Raw genomic sequence first — 20237 nt, forward strand, 5'->3', positions numbered from 1 at the left:
GAAGTAATCGAGATTTATATTGGATGATAGTAGTATATCGCCAATCCTTTCTAAAAGAATTTGACTGGCTGGGTGTGGTTGCTCACACCTGTAATCCTAGCACTCTGGGAGGCTAAGGCAGGAGGATTGCTTGAAGTCAGAAGTTCAAGATCAGCTTGAGCAAGAGAGAGACCCTGTCTCTACAAAAAACAGAAAATTAGCTGGGCGTGGTGGTGCGTACCTGTAGTCCCAGCTACTTGGGAGCCTGAGGCAGGAGGATCACTTGAGCCCAGGAGTTTGAGGTTGCAGTGAACTATCACACCACTGCAGTCTAGCCAGGGTGACAGAGCAAGACCTGTCTCCAAAAAAAAAAAGGACCATTTCTTCTCACTATATTTATGTTCTTGTCTGGCTCTGATAGTACACTGGATTGGAAGGACTGTAGGTTTGACTAAATATAGCAGGTCTTAAATCTGTATGATGGTTTGTATTATTTTATTGTTACTTTGCCATTTATATTTTTTGTAAACAGCTTTATTGAGACAATTCAACATACTATACAATTTACCTGTTTAAAGGGTACAATTCAGTGGTTTTAAAAATATATTCAGAATTGTGCAACCATCACAGTAACTTTAGAAGATTTTCATCACCTATGCCCCCCATAACCCTGTTTCCCCTCAACCCCTCCAGCTGTGGATAACCACTAACCGAATTTCTGTGTCTAGATTTGTCTATTCTGGACATTTTATATAAATGGAATAATATAATATTACTATATGGCCTTTTGTAACTGGCTTCTTTCACTGGTTTCCGAGTTCACCCATGTTGTAGTGTGGCTCAGAACATCATTCTTTTTTATGTTTGAGTAATATTTCATTGTATGGATATACCACATTGTGTTTATCCATCAGTTGGTTGACATTTGTGTTGTTTCCACTTTTTGTTTATTATGAATAATACTTCTATGAACATTCATTTACAAGTCTTGGTATTAATATATACTTTCATTTCTCTTGGGCAGATATTGCAGAGTGGAATTGCTGGGTCATATGAACTCTATTGAACCTTTGAAGGAACCGCCAACCTGTTTTTCAAGGTGGCTGCACCATTTTACATTGCTATAAGCAATGATAGAAGATTCCAATTTCTCCACATCCACATCAACACTTGTTTTTCTCTATTTTTTATTTTAGCCATCAAATGGGTGTAAAATGGTATCTTACTGTGGTTTTGATTTGCATTTCTCTAGTGTTTAATGATGTTGAGCATCGTGTTATGGTCATTTGTATATCTATTCAGATCCTTTGCCCATTTTTAAATTATTTGTCTTTTTGTTGTAGAGTTGTAGGAATTCTCTGTATAAACTGGATAGAAGTCCATTAGAGGTATGGTTTGCAAACATTTTCTCCAGTTCTTCTGGTTGTCTTTTCACTTTCTTGAAACACTCAAGTTTTAACTTTAAACACACAAGATTTTATTTTATTTTATTATTTTTTGTAGAGATGGGGTTTTGCTTTGTCATTGTCCAGGCTGGAGTGCAGTGGCAGGATCATAGCTCAGTGTAACCTAGAACTTCGGAGCTTGAGCGATCCTCCCAGCTTAGCCTCCCCAACAGCTGGGACAACAGGCGTGCCCCACCACATCTGGCTAATTTTTTAATATTTTGTAGAGACAGGCCCTCCCTATGTTGCCCAAGCTGGTCTCGAACTCCTAGCCTCAAGTGTGAGCCACCATGCCAGGCCAAGTTTTTAATTTTGATGGAGTCAAATTGATTTTTTCTTTCGTTACTTGTGCTTTTGGTTTCACATGTATGAAACCATGCCTAACCCAAGGTCCCAAAGATTTACTCCTGTGTTTTCTAAGTGTTTCATAGTTTTAGCTCTTATACTTAGGTCGCTAATCCTTTTTGTTTATAGTTCTATGTGGTATGAGCAAAAGGTCCAATTTCGTTCTTTTATAAGTAGATACTCAGTTGTCCCAGCACCATTTGTTTTAAAGGCTATTTTTTTCTCCTTTTGAATTGTCTTGGCGCCCTTGTTGAAAAGTAATTTATCGTAAATGTTAGAACTTATTTCTGGGCTCTCCGTTCCTTCCTGTTCATCTAAAGGTCTCTTCTTATGCCAGTACTACACTGTTTTGTAGTAGTACTTTGTGTAGTAAGTTTTGGGATCATGAGGTGTGAGTTCTCCAACCTTGTTCTTCTATTTCAAGATTGTTTTTGACTTCTGGATCAGCTAGTCAAAATAGGCTTATTTGGGGAAGGGAGTGTGTGGTGGTCACAATTGCATTGAATCTATCCATATGAGTTTTGATGAGTATTGTCATCTTTCTTCTGAACCATAATTATATTTTATTGTGGTAAAAAATATAACATAAAATTTACCATTTTAAAAACTGTATTCTATTTCCTGAATTTTTTGTTTCTCGGTGGTATCTCCCCTTCCCCACTTCTTTTTTTGTGGAATGAGTGTTTTATCCTTGCAGGTTTCTCAAGAGTGATAATCTCTGATTGACTGCTAATATTTAAGAAGGAGGCTTACTGTGAACTCAGAATATGGATGATCTTACTAATGGTCAGACTTCATTTTCAGGTCAGGGAAGCCCCAAAATAATAAAATGGTGAGAGGTTTTGTTCTGGGATGCTAACTTCTGCTATAATTGCCCGAGTAGTTGTTTTGGTATCTTTAGAGTAGAACCATAATTTCTCCTTCTACCCAAGGGTAAACTTGTGGCTGAGCATTTTGCTGTGTGCAAGGAAGGGAAAGGGCATTGATTAGTCTGTTCTATAGACTCTTCTTCTTTTTTTTTTTAATAAAAGTAAATTTATTAAGAGATAAAGAAGCTCCTTTTGAGCAGTTTGGCAAAGGATAATGCTAGAAAATTTAAGAATTAAATGATACCAAATGTGCCTGTTCTAGGAAAATGTTGCCAAATAGTATCTCTTAGCTCTGTTGAAAATGGCCTCTAATACAAGGGGAATGTGTTTCTATACCAAATATTGAAGCTGGTTAAGTTTTCAGAATCCAAGTTGATAGAGATTCTTCTTTTCTTTAATTTCATGTCTTATTTCTGATTTACTGGGCCTCAGTGTTTTTGAGGAAAGTATCAGCTCCCTTCTTAGATGTCCTCCAACTATATTTTAGGCTATTATTTCTTGGGCCAGAATTTCACCATTTTTGTCGCCGATGGCTCTTCTCCCATCCTCTTTTATTATTTTTCATTTAGTATTTATTTGTTTATTTCTGTAACTTCCTCGAGTTATCATGATAATCAGGTCTGGATGGAAATTAGGTAGTAGTAAAATAAGATGTTTATACTGCCATTGTGAATTGGAAGCCCCTGCAAACTTCTTGAATGATGTTAGTGATGTTGAATCAGTTTTCAATATGGAGGGACTAGGTTGTTCCTTGGTGTCACTTCTGTAGCTCTTTGGTTGTTTGCTTAGCAGAGTTGAAAATTGAGGGGAGTGGAGGTATACACATGTGTTTCATTCAAGATGGTGTCCCACTAGCAATTCCAAATGTAGCTTTTCTTATTTTTCTCACTAAAATCATGAAATCAGGAATGAATGAAGGCTCCCAACATTAGTACAAATGAAATTTGACAAACACAGGGGAAAAACTGGGAGTAACTGATACTAACAATGAGGCAGATAGAATCAGATAAGAAACACTGTGTAGATTTTAGTTTGTAGAATATATTGACTTTACTTTTTGAAATGGAGAGCACCAGCAGGAAAAATCCTTGTCTATCCCCATTGTTTATTTGAAAGTCAGACCTGGAGTCCATGCTAACCAGAAAACTGAGCAGCCATCAACTTCCCCTTCCCGATTTTCTACATATATCAGTAATTGAAGTTATGGGGGAAAGGGCTGAGGAAATGGGAACTGACAATTTACACGTGATGTACTTGGGCATTGTTATCCAAAATACGGTACATAAACTTCAAGAGATATAAGATATTTTTAGGTAGTATGTAAAAGAATATTTTAATACTCGTAAATTTCTTTTGGTAACCAACAGCAAGCAGTACTAATTCAAGAATATGCTACAATAGGTAGTAAGTACAATGATGTGTTGTAAATAAAAATATCAAGTAAACATTATAGCTGGTTATTAGTTTTGGTAAAAAATTGTGAAAATAATAGGCAAATGATGGAAGTTTGAGAAAAATTTCTACTAAATAAAAGCTTGTAGAAATTGGCAAAAATACTGCTATTTATGCATATTACAGTTGCAAACATGAGAATTTGACTTCTACTTGTGGCAGACAATGGGGTCAAAAACATTTAAGTTTAGAAGACCTATCCTTGTTCAATATAGAATTCCATTATGACCAATATGGAAATGACTTTGGCTTGTTGCTGAAGCCCTGATGCTAAACAAATCTCTGGTTTTGTTTTAGTCTTTTTTCCCTATAGAAGTAAAAGAAGGCAATTAAAAAAAAAAGCATTTTACTTAATTTTCACTTTCTTCTTTGAATATAAGTTTGGAGATGTAGGGGATTGGAACTGACAGAGTTTAAAGGTTAAGACAGTGGAATTACAATTGTTTCTAAAAGAAAATAGTAGGATTTTATGAAAAACTGGAACTATAGTGTCAAGATAGGCAGTAAACAAGATACTTTTGAAGCTGTAATTGATTTTCTTTTTGTCGTACTTAACAGCTAGCCTGAGGCCACAAATAAATACAGTCAGAACTAGTTTTGTAAGATTAGATGGATGTGTTCAATAAATAAGAGCCTTTCTCCATAGTATCCATATTTTGAACATGATGAATAAGATTTAGCCAAAAGAAGATGTGTGCATTCTTTTATCCCTGGATTGATAAGCAGCTCTTAAAAGTACACTAATTCAAAGGTTAGTTTTATGTACTGCAAACTATAGTTAGAAAAATAATGATTACTCTGAAAATTCACAGCTAATACCCTTGATTTGACAAAGAAATGTGTTTTATTTAGTCATACTCTGAGGATAGTCTTCTCTGTTGGGCTAGGAAATTGGTTCATTTTAAAAGATCATAAGCAAAAAACTAGATTTAGAAAGGTAAGTATAAAGATAGCATTTTTATAAAAATCAAAATAAACAAGAGTATAGTATGTCATTCATGAACAAGTACATATGTTGTAAAACTATTAACATAAAATATAAAATAGCACGATAAATGCCATATTCCAGACAGTGGCTAGTTCTGGGGAGGGGGAGAGAGGAATGGTGGTGATCTTACTATTTATAGAAAATAATCCAAAGCAAATATGGCAAAACATTAAGAAGTGACAAATATAGGGGGTACATACATAGGTATTTATATATTTTACATTTCTGTGTGTTTGAAAAAGTTTATGTAAATTTTAAAAATATGTAATTCTCACTGGTTATCTAACAATGATTTTTAAAGAGGTATAGTAAAGCAAATCCATTGGGTGAAATGACAGTTGGATTAAGTTGTAATAGTAATATTAATGCAGATGACTCTAGTGTCTGCTTATATTTATCAAGAGGTAGTATTGAGGCAGAGTTATGTACTTGCTTAGCAAATAAGAAAATGTGAAATTTTTATTTAGGGTGTTGATATAAGGTGACCAATAGCCATTGTTTTTCTCATGTACATCAAGTACTTAACTAGTATAAGTAGTAGAACTTTATGGGTGGTAAAATATATGTAACATAAAGTTACCATTTTAACCATTTTTAAGTGTACAATTCATTGGCATTAAGCACATTCACAGTATTGCATAAGTACTGCCATCCATATCCAGAACCCTTTCATCATCCCGAAACGAAACTCTCTACTCATTAAATGCTAACTCCCCATCATCCCCTTCCCCTACCCCCCTAGTAACCTCTTTTCTATTTTCTGTCTTTATGAAATTGCCTATTCTCATATAAGTAGAATCATACAATATTTATCGCTTTATGTCTGGCTTATTTAACTTAGCATAATATACTCAAGGTTTATGTAAGTTGTAGCATATGTCAAAATTTCATTCCTTTTAAGATAAAATAGTATTCCATTGTATGTATATAATTTGTTTTCTATTCAACTGTTGATGGACATGGGTCATTTCTTTCGTTAGGCTGTTGTGAATAATGCTGCTGTGAACATAGGTATACAAGTATCTGTTTGAGTCCTTGCTTTTAGTTCTTCTGAGTGTGCATTTAGAAGTAAAATTGTTGGATCAAATGGTAATTTATTTATTTATTTTTTTTGAGACAATCTTTCTCTTACTGGGGTTAGAGTGCAGTGATGTCATCATAGCTCACTGCAACCTTGAACTCCTGGGCTCAAACTATCCTCCCACCTCAGCCTCCAGAACAGCTGGGACTACCAATGCGCCGGCCACCATGCCTGGCTAATTTTTCTGTATTTTGTAGAGACGCTGGTGTCCTGGCCTCAAGCAGTCCTCCTGCCTTGGCCTCCCAAAATGCTAGAATTACAGGCATGAGCTACTATGCCCAGCCCATATGGTAATTCTATATTTAACTTTTGGGTGAACCATCACACTCTTTTCCACATTTGCTGTACCATTTTAAAATCCTAGAAATGCACATGGATTCCAGTTTGTCTACATCTTTGCCAACACTGTCTTACTCTCTTTTTTTGGATGGGGGGAGCATAACAGCCATTCCAGTTGGTGTGAAGTGGTATCTGATGCTAGGCATTGTTTTAAAGGAGAAAAGATGGTTCCTTAATGTGACTTAAATTATTCAAATATTACACATGTAAATAGAAAGCAAAATATATACCTCTTGTGCTTTATGGATCTTACATAGCTATATAATCAAAACAAATTTCAAAACCTAAAATCAATGTTTTTGACAGTCTAAAGAAAATTGTGATAGCCTTCCTTTATAAATAACAATCTTATAAGAATATCTAATTTCATTACAGATTAATAACTGTAGAAATTTTATCTTGAAACTGGAAGGAATTCAGAGTAAATAGTTGACTAGGGAAATTTGCTGACATTAGGACAGGCCAGTCTACCTACAGCCAAAATTAATTTATTCACATTAATATGCAGCCTGAGCAAGAGTGAGACCCTGTCTCTACTAAAAATAGAAAGAAATTATATGGACAGCTAAAAATATATATAGAAAAATTAGCCGGGCATGGTGGCACATGCCTGTAGTCCCAACTGCTCGGGAGGCTGAGGCAGAAGGATTGCTTGAGCCCAGGAGTTTGAGGTTGCTGTGAGCTTGATGCCACGGCACTCTAGCCCAGGCAACAGAGCGAGACTCTGTCTCAAAAAAAAAAAACAAAAAAAAAAAAAACCACAACAAAACATTAATACATTGAATTTATAAATTTCCACATAGGTTAGCATTTGATTGCTAATGTAATTCAAAAAGCAAATGCCTAGTAAAATCTTACAGTCAACTAGATGAACCAGAATATGCATATATTAATTTTTAATAGTCTAAGTTAGAACCCAAAATTCTTTTAGCCACTGCTGATAATACCTGTGGTCCCAAATTAAGAAAATGCTAACCTCTCTTGATGATTTACTTCTTCAACAGTATGTTTTACTGCAGTGTAAAAATGACCAAGTACAAAAGTATATTTAGGAATATGTATGGGAGAGAAATTACTATGTAGCTACCATAAAAATAATGTTGTTATTCTGTGTAATTATTTTCACAGTTTTCAAGCATACTTATATGCAATATGTCGAATCCTCAGAATAATTCTTAGCTATTAAAAAAACATGGTGTTTCCATTTTACAGGCAAGGAAACTAAGACTCATGGCAATTAGTTTAGAAATAGGAGTGCAAAAGAAGAAATGAGCATGGCATGTGAGTCTCTGTCTGTGGTGGGTTGTCCTGGAAAGTTTGTTTTGTTGTTTTTTGTTTTGTTTTTAAGACAGAGTCTTGCTTTGCTTAGCGCAGGCTAGAGTGCAGTAGCATCATCATAGCTTACTGCAACCCCAAACTCCTAAGGCAGGGGATCCTCCTGCCTTAGCCTCCTGAGTAGCTGGGACTACAGATGTGCACTACCACGCCCAGCTAATTTTTAAATTTTTTGTAGAGATGAGGTCTTGCTGTGTTGCCCAGGCTGGTCTCGAACTTCAGGCTTCTTCAAGCGATCCTCCTACTTTGGACTACCAAAGTGCTAGGATTACAAGCATGAGCCACCATGCCCAGCCTGTTTTGGAAAGTGTTGAGTAAGAAGGTGGATCCTAGTGGCTTTGGAATTTGGATTTGAAGTGATAATGTATTTTCCTAACTTTTGCTGGTTGTAAGAAACCCCTCCCCTGAAGATTGATTGGCTGGGGCTGGGGTAATGTCCTAGAATCCTTGTTTAACAAATGCCCGCAAAGGTTATTACCCTTAAACAAAATTGGTTAATTCTGCATTCACTATTTTTGAGCAGGGGCTTGGTGTCTTGGGAATATCTGCATCTAAATAATACGTTGAAGTGTGAAGAGAGTCATCAGAGAATAATTATTTTGATGTGAGGTAGTTGTGACTGTTACCAGTTTACAACATTGGCAATGAGATACAGGGAATAATGGCAGAGAGAAATAGGGAAATTGAAGTGAATAAGCTGATTAGTGGAAGAAACTTAATAGGGTTGGAGATACATTGAGTGTTTGGTCATAAAATGTCCAGTAGAAATTTTGGAAATGTTAGTTTGAATTCCAGAATTAGTAAAACTAATGTCAGACCTTGCCAGGCATGGTGATATCAAGTGTTAATCCTCAATATAAAACTCTGTTAAGGCAGTTTGCATTTGTTGTGGAAATTGGGCTTTTTGTCTTCAAGTCTTACCGTTTCCAGGGCTTCTAGGCTGGATCTCTTTACACATTTGAAATATTTATTCCTTATTTTCCATGTAAGTGTGGGAAAGAGGGAAAGAAAGATTGAGCTAATAAGGAGAGGATCCTAGGAAAAAAGGTAATGCGCAAGTATTTAAAGTTAATATGAATGGGTGTTATACTTAAAGTCTTCCCTCTTTTGAGGGGGAAGAGTCTTCCCTCTTCAGTGAATACCTTGATTTCTTTACTAAACAAAATGAAACAAGTTTTGGATATCGGGCTCAGTAAATTCTTAGAGATGCTTGTTGTCTTTGTGATGTGTACCACCACATTTGCTTTTCTGTGGTGGCAAATTCTTACAGGATAGATAGTCCACTATGTTTCAGTGCTAATAACTCCATTTGAGTTTTTCAGTTCTGTTTTGTTGGTCTCCATTTTGACAATCCTGTTCAGGAAACATTGGGAACTTTTTTCCCATGTGTTGTGGAGCAACATTTGTCTCTGAAGTGTCAAATTTCCTTCCTATAGTGAGCAAAATTTTTCCATCTTTTTTTTAAAAAGAAAAAATTATTTTTTTAGACAGAGTCTCGCTCTGTTGCCTGGGCTAGAGTACTGTGGCATCAGTCTAGCTCACAGCAACCTCAAACTCCTGGGCTCAAGCAATCCTCCTGCCTCAGCCTCCAGAGGAGCTGGGACCTGTGGCATGCACCACCTCACCTGGCTTATTTTTTGTTTCTATTTTTAGTTGCCCGACTAACCTTTTCTATTTTTAGTAGAGATGGAGTCTCCCTCTTGCTCAGGCTGGTCTTGAACTCCTGACCTCAAGCCATCCTCCCGCCTCGGCCTCTTAAAGAAAATTTTTCCATCTTAAATCCCCATCCACATTCATCTTCCCTTGTTGTCCCCTTTTCAGCCTTCTTCCTTTTTTTTAGGAAGTTCTAGTATAAGACCCTACTCTACAGTTGAAGTTTAGCCCTGTCAGTTAGCTGCCTTCACATTCAAATTTATTTACTCTATTTCAGTAAAAAACTTCAAATTTATGTGAATGGCTGGGTATTGTTCTGCATTTTGTTATGCAATAGATTTTTTAAGTCATTTATTGAAGATAGTTCTAGTAGAACTAAATGTGTTTACTTTCTTTTTGTGGTTCGGCTATTATAAGTATTTGCTACATTTTTAGCATTAACCTAAAGCTTCCTATGTATGCCAGATTCTATATATTTCGGAATTCTGTGTGGATTATTTCTGTGTGTCCCCCCCTGCCCAAAAGAGAGGGATGAAGACAGTCTCTTAGGGCCCCAAATTTTACATATCTGGCCTGGATTTGGGGATTAAGTGGAGGGTGCTTAATGAATAGAACCTATAAATTTAGTACACATCTGGTTTGAGAAAGCTCTCCCAACTCTTAGATTTTTCTTCTTGCTTCTTTGAAGCAGAAACTTGTAAAAAATGAAATGCAAATAAAGGTGAGCCATACTGGGAAAAAAGGGATTAAAGGAGGAGTTAGATATAACAACCAGGTACAACCAGACTCTATTTACTATTCTTTTGAGAACCCTTTTTTTTCCTTTCTGAAACTAGTACTACTTCAAAATAATTCTTAGAAGACTCCATGGAGAAGCAAGGGACACGATGCTGTATTTAACCCCCCTCCCCCAATAATTGTCATATCTTTTCACCTATTGAGGAAAATTCAGCTAATGTAGACTCTCTTCTCTATGGGATAGACCTGGTTTCATCTCTAAGAGTATCAGATTGGAAGGTCATAAAGAAATCTGCAGTAGGAGTTTAATCTGTAGATTTGGCCATATAAAATGTAGGTATAATTTTCATATTGTGTTTCAAAACACCTTCCAAGCCATATTATATTAGTCTTTTTTTTTCATATTAGTCTTTGTTGTTTTTAACAGTTAAGAGGTTTTGCATGAGAATCATTATTTTGCTTCTAGTAGTTATTTTCCCAACCATGCCTAAGCCTTCAGTCTATAATTATTTTGAAGTTTTCAAGAAGAATAAGTTACCTATAGTTAATACATCTGTCCTCTTTGAATTGCTATTATACCATGTACGCCTGTGTGAGAGAGGCACCAGACTTAGATAATTATTTATGTGATTTATTTCTTTTAACATACAAGATAATTTTTAAAAAAATTTTTTTTCTGTAAATGGTAAGTCAACCCCATGCTGCATTAGAAAAGCAATGTTTCAAACTGCTGTACTCTCCTCCTGAAGAAAAGTTTTTATTTCTATATCCTAACATCCAACAATTAATATCATGTTGAAGGATGAATTGGATGCCACGGTCTTTGCTAAGTCACTGTGGTGCAGACAGTGATAAGGAGGGAGTACTCCAATATTGACCTAAAATATTTTAATCAAGAATTCCAAACACTTTTCTCCACCCATATTTTGATAAGTATTCTTAATTTAGCAGTAAAATCTTAAATATTGCTAAAAACAAAATTTTACAGAATTTTAAATGTTAATAAGACTTGAGGACTAGCTCTTTGGGGGTACAGTTGTTAGCTTACAAAGTAAAAATTTCAAGTTTAATGAAAACCAATCTTACTGCTTTAGTCACATAATTGGTTTGGGAGATTTGCTTCTGGGCAAATAAAATAAGCAATACAGGGTGTCCCAAAAGTTTCCATACAAAGAAAAAATTTTGTAATGAATATTTTGTAAATGTACATTTAGCTACAATTTCCCATTTTCCTTATGTATGGCAACTTTTGGGATTCCCTGTAGAAAAAAAATAAGCAATAGGAGGGGATAGGATTGCTAATTTAGAAAATATTGAAGTATGAGGTTAAAGAGAAGATGTCCATCAGAGAATATTTAAAATGAAGTATTAATATATTGTTAAAAGCAAGTGACTGAAGATATACAAATTGTTATAAGGCCATTATACCAAACACATTAGCATTGTGTTCCTCACTTAAGAAGAAATTACATGAGCAAATAATCTGCTGACTACTGTTATTTGGATGGTACTGAGATGAACAGTTATTTTAGTTGTTGCCTGGCCACACCCCCCTGCAGTCTTAAACTGCATGGTATGGGAGGTCATGTGATACTGATCCTTGGTTTTGTTCATTTAGCCTTTCAAAACAACTTAATGTAGGTGGAAAGAAATGAATGAAATGAATAGAGTGGGTTAGCTCTATCAGCTCTAGCTTATACTAAAGGTAATAAATGCTGCAATTGAATTAGTATGTCAAGGCCCCAGGAATATCCAGCATTGATAATGCTGGAGAGAAGGTTCTAAAAAGCAACAGTGTCTAATCTATTCTAAATCTCATTTGATGCTTTATTGCTAATTTTGATGCTGTATTTTAAATTTTTATCATTGTCTTCATGATAATTTGATTGACAGTTGGTAATATTTAAATAATATATGGTTCCTTTTATTTTACCTTCAGCTATAATTTAGTAAAGTACCTAGTCCTTTTCAGTAATCCTTACTTAATAACAAATATCAACATGGATCTTCCAAGAAGAAAACTATTTCAGAACCATTACAAAATTTTTAGTATATGTTTGGGTAGTATGCAGTGATGGAACATGAGGTTTAAACCAAGTCATTTAATTCTTGATTCTGCTTTTCTTGTGAATTTGAGGGAGATACTAAATTTTCTTGGGCTGTTCATCTGTAAAATAAGTTAACATTACTTAGTATCTCACTGGATTTTTCTGTGAAATAAATGAAGTAAAGCAGCTCACTAGTAAACAGCACTCACTTGGCAAATATTATTTTAAAAACCCCAGCTGATCCTTTTGGTTTGTGTGCTAATGTTTTCATCTGCTTTACTGTTATTGTAGTCTTGAGTGCTAAAATAATGTACTTCTCTGAGATATTTTTATGAAATTCTTGTAGATAAAAAAATAGAAGAGTCAGCTATAGATGGAACAGTTCCACAAATTATTGAAAGAAGCCCCAAACTATGTTTGGTTTATTTCCATTTAGTTGATGATAATCTATTCTCATGAAACTACATTTCTAATTTTAAACATTTAAACAAACTTCTCAGATCCCTTAAATAATTTTCAGAAACAGTAAATCTACAGTAGATTTGTAAAAATAGCCTCTATTCACAGTGTAAATGACTTCCAGGCAAAATTAAAGATAATGTAATCTTAATATTCCCATGGAATTTTTATATTGCCATTCAGTGTATTATTTCAAGGAAAATTAGTTGTAGATTTTGAAGGAGAAAGAATTCCCCCTGTTTTTTTCTTCTTTATCTGTACTTTGCTATAAATAAGTAGTTGGCAGCTTTGTGGTTTTGTTTTGTTTTGTTTTGTTTTTTACAAAAAGCTTTTACAAATTATTTTTTAAAAATCAAAATAGTAATCTCTAATGCCTTTTGCAAATTGGTCATTCTGTTTAGGTTGTGTTAGACTTAACTGAGACTCAGGCCCAATTCCATTTCTCCCTGTCTTTTAAGTCTCAGGAATTCCTTTTATCTCTGGGGAAATGTTAGCTGCTTATGAAGGGTATATATACACATGCACACACTTTTTTGTGGGAGGCTGGCAGGGGGAGTCACATACATGGATTCATTTAGCCAATGTCTGTTTTTTTGTTTTTTTTTTTTTGTTTTTTTTTTTTTGAAGGAGGGAGGGAAGAAGGGGTTTCCATTTCCTTTTGTTTTTTGAGACAGAGTCTCACTCTGTCACCCTAGGTAGAGTGCAGTGGCATCACTGTAGCTCACTGCAACCTCAAATTCCTGGGCTCAAGGGATCTTCCTGCCTCAGCCTCCTGAGTAACTGGGACTACAGGCACACGCCATGACTCCCAGGTAATTTTTTTATTTTTAATAGAGACGGCATTTCACTCTTGCTCAGGCTGGTTTTGAACTCCTGAGCTCAAGCAATCCTGCCTCAGCCTTCTAGAGTGCTAGGATTATAGGCATGAGACACTGCGCCCCCCACCAACCAATACTATTGAACAAGTCACTATGCTAGAATATCAGGTACTAAAGCTAGAACACTGAAAAGGCATTTTGTCACTGCCTTTTTGTCACAAAATAAAGCCTCTGAAGTCTTATTTTATGGGGCATAAGACTCAATATAATTAAGTGCTATGAAAGAGCCATGTGAATAGTTCATAAAAACATAAATAAATGAGCTGGGGGGGATGATTTAATCTAGAATGAGAGGCAGTCACGATTTCCCTGTAGAAATGACTTGATCTTTGAAGGATGGCTGAGCAGAAAAGGTTTATAGAAAGGCATTCTTAGAGGGAATAGCATGTATGAGGAACCTGAGGTAAGAAGGAGTTTGACATGTTTGAGAATGGAAAAGATTAGTAAAGCAAGAAATTAGGCGCAAAGAGTTGGGACAAGGACCACATGATGTGGGACCTCATAGGGTACAATGATTTTCAGCTTTATCTTAAAGGCTATAGAAAGTTATTGAGAGATTTTTTTAAACAGAATTATAACACTAAGACTCCATTTGTATGGCACACTATGATTTCAAAGATGTTAAAAATGTGGAAGGTGGTATTTCTAAGAATTAATTAAATAGGCATATTTTAGAATTGTTTACATAGGTGTTAAAAATATTCTGACCGTAATATGGACAAATTGGAAAAAGACTAAAAAAAGGTGAAAAAAAGTAAAAGGACTGAAAACTAAAAGAACAAAACCACTAAGATGCTGAGGGGGAGAGGTGCTGATTTTGATAAAGACCCAAATAGAACTTCAGGAAATGAAAAAAACTAAATGAGAAGTGTTACCTTCCTCCGTCATTTGGCCCCAGGTACTTTGACTTGTCCTTTGGCTGTCTATTCTCTGGGAAAGGCACATTTTAGGAGGATAATCCAGGATGAAGTAGGTCTGATACCATAAATCTGAGTCTGAGCGGACAGGGTATGGGACTTTGTGGGCAGAGGATGCAGCCTCTGGTTGAGGGGTTAGAATAAAAATGATAAAGTGGAGTGAAAGGGGGCATTTGCTGTACTTTGGGAGAGGCCTATCTTGCAGTGATAATTTTGAGATGGAGCAAGACCCTAAGAGGGAGGCAATTACAAGGAGGATGCTGGGAAAACTTGTTTGTTCATGAACCTGGAATTGGGTGGATGTTGGAGGGGATTATTGCAAATTGAGCTGTTGATTATCATGCAGAATCTCAAGTGTAGGGTTACTGCTGAATGGGGAGGGACAAATCCGTCCCCCAGGCTTTGGGCCTGGTGACATGGCTGAAGCATTCTTCCCCCACTGAAGCCTTTAGTATGTGGGTGCCCCCCCCCCCCCCCCCCCCCGCTTAGTTTTTGATGCTAGTAGGGAGAATAAGGACAGGAGTGGTTAGTTAAGTTCCCTTTATCAAACTCCTCATTGGGTACTTTTGTTGATGGACTGAGACTGACTGCTTGACCCTGTATTTTTTTTTTTCTTTTAATGGATGTCCAAATATTACTATATGCCCCCTGTCACCTGTACCCCAGTCCCCTAGACTTGTGTAGTCAGTTGGAAGTGTGTGGATTGTGTTCATCTCGCCCTTATCTGGAGCAGGAGCTGAGACCTTGCCACATGTCCTTTGCCTCCTTTAAACCTTAAAGTTCAAGTAATAATAATAATACGAAGAAGAAGGGGCAATAAGCAGGTTAGATATAGTAACTGCATAGAGAATTAGTGAACAAGAAGGTAAATCTGAGAACATTCCCCAGGAGGTAGCAAAGAGAAAGAAATGGAAAAGAAATTTTAAAACCTTAAAAAAAATAAAAAAGTGGAAGATGGGAGGCAGCAGTATTCAGAGAGACAACAGTTGAGAATTTTCCTGATTTGAGGATGAATACTTGAAGCTTATGGCTAAAAAGAACAATTAGTTCCATTGTGTGTAAAAAATAAAACTAAATGCACAGTAGTGAAGTTCCAGAGCACAATAGAAACAAGGAGTCTTCAGATCAACCAGAGAGAAAGCACATAGCCTACAGAGGGAGGGCATTTACACTGACAGCTACAATAGAAGCCAGAACAGCATGAAACAATAATATCTTGACAGTGCTGAAAGAAAAACAAACCAGCCTAGAATTCTACATCCATCTAAACTATCATTCAAGAGCTAGGATGAAATAAACATTTCAGAAAACCTAGGATTCTACCAATAAAATGGAAGTTCAGTGGTAGACTTTTGAAAAATATATTTCAAAAAAGATGAAAGTTAAATCCAGAGAGGGGAGTAAGGAGCAAAATGGAATGGTGAACAAAAAGATACAGTTATGTGCCCCCATATTTTGTTCAAAGCTGGACCACATGTGTGACAGTGATCCCATAAGATTGTAATACCATATTTTTACTGTACCTTTTCTATGTTTAGATATGTTTAGATACACAAATAATTACCATTGTGTTACTGTTTCTTTACATTATTCAGTGTAGTAACATGCTAAGATTGTAACTTAGAAACAATGTTGTAAGTACACTCAGTGATGTGCAGACAGTGACAAAATGGTGTAAGAATGCAGTTTTCAGAATGTATCCCTGTCATCAGGTGACATATGACTGTGCAAGCAAGCATATACTATTTAATAATCATCAAAGTTACTACCTAAAGAGTAGTACGATGAAACTACTAAAATATTAGAGGAAAGAAAGCATAAAATGGGAGGGGTGATTGGAATAGTGATTTTTATGTTATGCAAATTATAACTCAGTAAAGTTGTTTAAAATTATTATAGCTGTGGAGGGGAAAAAGGTGGTTAGAGAACAGAATGTACTGTCTCAGTACTGTTTCAAGTAATATGCCATTAATTAAAACCCTTGATAATATTCCGACAGTGTTAATTGTTTTATGCTGTAATTTCTTCATTACAAAAATAAACTCTTCTCATTGGAAAAAAACATAGCCAAGGTGATTTCAAAGATTAAGTTGGAAAGGATGTTGCAGGAAGTTGTTCCACCAGGGGTGAATTATTTTAAAGCTATAGTAATGAAGAAAGTGTGGTGTTAATGCAGGAATAGCAGGAATAGACAGACCATTTGAATAGAACGTAGAATCCAGAAATACTATTACACTTGTATGGAAAATTGATATACGACGGAGGTGAGGAAAGGATAGATTGTTCATGATACAGTATTGGGAATATCGGTTGATGATACAGAAAAAAAACGTAGCAGCCAATCCCCTCTCTTACTTAACCAAGTAAATTCTTCACCAAATAAATTACCCAAATGTGGCAAACAGAACAAATTTATATTTTAAAAAGGAAAAGAAGAAAGAAAAATTATGGCCTCTGTGTTCAGAAGGATTACTGAAGACATAAAACCCACCTACCATAGCATAAAAGATAGATTGAACTATAGTGAAATAAATCTGTAAATGAAAAGACATCATAAGTAAGGCAAAAATACAAATCACAAATTGAGAAAAGATACCTGTAACTCAGAAAACCAATTAAGGTTTAGTATCCAGAATAAATGATGAACACCTACAAATCAGTTAAAGAAAGAAATGATTGGGCAGCTCACAGAGGGGGAGTTTCAAGTAGTCTGCAAAGAAAATAGAAAAGAAAAGGTTTCCGAAACTTACTATTGACTCTAAAACAGTAAATTAAGCATCAGGATATGATTTTATGGCCATGAAATTGGCAAAAAAAGTTAATCTGTGATACTGCCAAGTGCTGCTGAGCATGTGGAGCAATGGTAAGTTTCATACAATGTTAGTAGGAGGGTGTCTTAATCTGTTTGGACTACTGTAACAAAATACCATCAGCCAAGTAGTTTATAAACAACAGAAATTTATTTCTCACAGTTCTGGAGGCTGGGAAGTCTAAGTTCAAGGCACCAACAGATGCAGTGTCTAGTGAGGGCTTGCACTCTGAGTCATAGATGACACCCTCTAGCTTTATCTGCATCTGTAGGGGGTTGGCAGACAAACTCCCTTGGGTCTCTTGTAGTCTAATCTCATACACGAAGACTGCTGTCTTCATGCCCCTAATCACTTCCCCAAAGACCCCACCTCCTAATACCATCATTTTGGGGATTAGGATTTCAATGTAAATTTGGAGGCAGAGGACTCAAACATTCAGACCATGGCAAAAATACACAGAATTATAATGAAAACTAATTATATTGAAATAGTTACAAAAAACTTTAAAATTTGTGATGCAGCATGCATTACTCCTGTATACTAACTAATAAGATCTAGTGGAAGGTTTAATAGCTACCATAGTTTCAAAGAAATGATTAGTATAAATGATATTCTGAGGTATTGCAACCACTTGTTATGTGATACAAAAAATAAAAGTCACAGATACTGCTGAATGCCATTAGATGTCTATAGTCATAATTGAAGGGAATGTTAAATTTCAATTTGAAGTTAATGAAAAATGAAGATTTGTTTTCACACAAGTTCATAAACCTGCGTTAAAGGAGTTTAAGGACCTCAAGCTGAGAACCAATGTCTTATAGACAATCTTACACATATGCCCAAGGAGATTAACATCACAATACTATTGTAGTATTGTAGTGGCAAAAAAATGGAAAACAGCCTAAAGATTCCTCAGTAATAGATTACATATATTATGATATATTCAAACAGTGGAAAACCACATAGCAGTGAAAACAAGTGAAGCCAGGTTACAATAATGCAGTGGATATTTTATTATATGTAAGATATCTTACTGCCTCTTTGTATACTATCTTGAGTGATCTCAAACAAGGTTTAGTTTAAAAAGCAAGCTTCTAAAGAATACTCTTTAACATCATTTTATGAAATTTTAACATTTCATACAAAGAATAAAGGCTCATATGGGAATGATGGGTCCAAATTCAGGGTTGGTGGTTTTGATTCAAGGATAAGGAGGAAGGCAACACAGAGGGGTTTAAATTATATCTGTAATGTTTAATTAGTTAACAGTGTGATAGATATATTACTTATTGTATGCCTGGAAAATGGGTTTTACATGCTTGGACAGAATATTAATATAACATAGTTTCAGTTGTAATTGGCATAACAATTCAGGGTTTGTATATGTGGGACATTGTGGAGGGCAGAATAACAGATTGAGTGCTGCCCCCAAGAAGTAAATTAACCTATGAAGTGCCCGGCATTTTAAACATGTGATTAAAGGATACCTATTAGATTACTTAATTCTCACAACAATCCTGTGAAGTGATGGTAATATATTCATAAAGGAAATTTTAATCAATGCAAAGATAGAATGCAAACTGGAATTTATATTCTAATCTTTCTGCCTCCAAAATCCATGTTTATTCCATGACGTTAAATTGCATCTCTAGCAATTAATTATTTATTTTGGAAGTGGCAAGTCTCTTACAAAATGAGACTATATCTGAGGTACACATTAACAATAAAGATACTAAAATAATCCCAAGCATGACTTTATAATTCAAAATTTTCTTAAACATGTTTTACCCTGTTCTCATTCTTAATTAAGATAGGCTGACAAACTGTCACTAGTAACTTTAGTGGTAATCTTTTATTTTAACCCCTTTGATTATGTTTTAGCACATGTTTATCATCTAGGTTTAACTGCATGACTTGGTGTTTTATTGTTTTAAATCACATTCTGTTTTGGTTTTTGATTTCAGGATCGAAAGTTAACAAAGTCTGAGAGACAAAGATTTAAAGAAGAAGCTGAAATGTTAAAGGGTCTTCAGCATCCCAATATCGTTCGATTCTATGATTCCTGGGAATCCACAGTAAAAGGAAAGAAATGCATTGTTTTGGTGACTGAACTTATGACCTCTGGAACACTTAAAACGTAAGTCCATCAATATTACAAAATCTGACTAAGATTTTGAGAATCTTAGTATGAGAGAATTTGATTTTTGTAATTTCAGGCCTACCAGTTCTGTTGCCCAGCCTAGTAAGGATGGAACAATTCTTCCAACTCTCATTAGCATATTTCCTTGCCCACAGAGTCCTCTGCTGTGTAAAGTGATTTGATAATTATTTATTAGTAAGTACTGAAATGAGAAGTTATTGCAGAATATTTGGTTATTTTAAGTCACACTGATAGTTGCTTTAAAATTGAGTGGCTGATGGATCAGAAATCAAACGTCAAGGTAGCCCTCTAGTGGTTAAAATGAGATTAAAGTTTATTGAGAAACGTTACCCATTTATTTTATCACTTGTATTATTTTTTGCTATATCTATGCAACTTTTATATCAGATAACATTGCAGTATGACAATTATCACTAAAAAATTCACGTGCTTTTATTTCTTAAAACATCTAAAATTGATCCCAAAAGAGCTAGACCTATCATCACTTTCAAACAAACAGCTAAAAACACAAATCCCCTGTTACCTATTATAAAGAGCTTTAGATAAGTGTTGGGAGTATGCCTTTGGAATCCCAGATCTCTTAGAATATCTATTTGTCTGCAGAGAGGAACCTGTTGTTAATTACGTGTTATACATTTTTTAATTGTGGAGGAATTAGATTTTTAAAAATTGTCACTGTGTTATATATTTATTCTTTATTACTTTTTAAAATTAATACTACTGAGCTGATTTCTCTTAGA

The 20237-nt window shown here is 35.3% G+C and overlaps 1 protein-coding gene across 3 annotated transcripts in view; it reads left to right on the plus strand.

Annotated features, from left to right (window-relative positions):
* The window catches only part of WNK1 (WNK lysine deficient protein kinase 1), a 158781-nt gene that overhangs the window by 37010 nt on the left and 101534 nt on the right, over positions 1–20237 (plus strand). For all 3 annotated transcript variants that reach the window (XM_069491045.1, XM_069491046.1, XM_069491047.1), the window contains exon 2: positions 19301–19473. In XM_069491045.1, the coding sequence (XP_069347146.1) occupies positions 19301–19473 (173 nt within the window). The remainder of the gene's footprint in view (positions 1–19300; positions 19474–20237) is intronic.

This window comes from Eulemur rufifrons, chromosome 16, assembly GCF_041146395.1.
Source record: "Eulemur rufifrons isolate Redbay chromosome 16, OSU_ERuf_1, whole genome shotgun sequence".
NCBI classification, from domain to species: domain Eukaryota; kingdom Metazoa; phylum Chordata; class Mammalia; order Primates; family Lemuridae; genus Eulemur; species Eulemur rufifrons.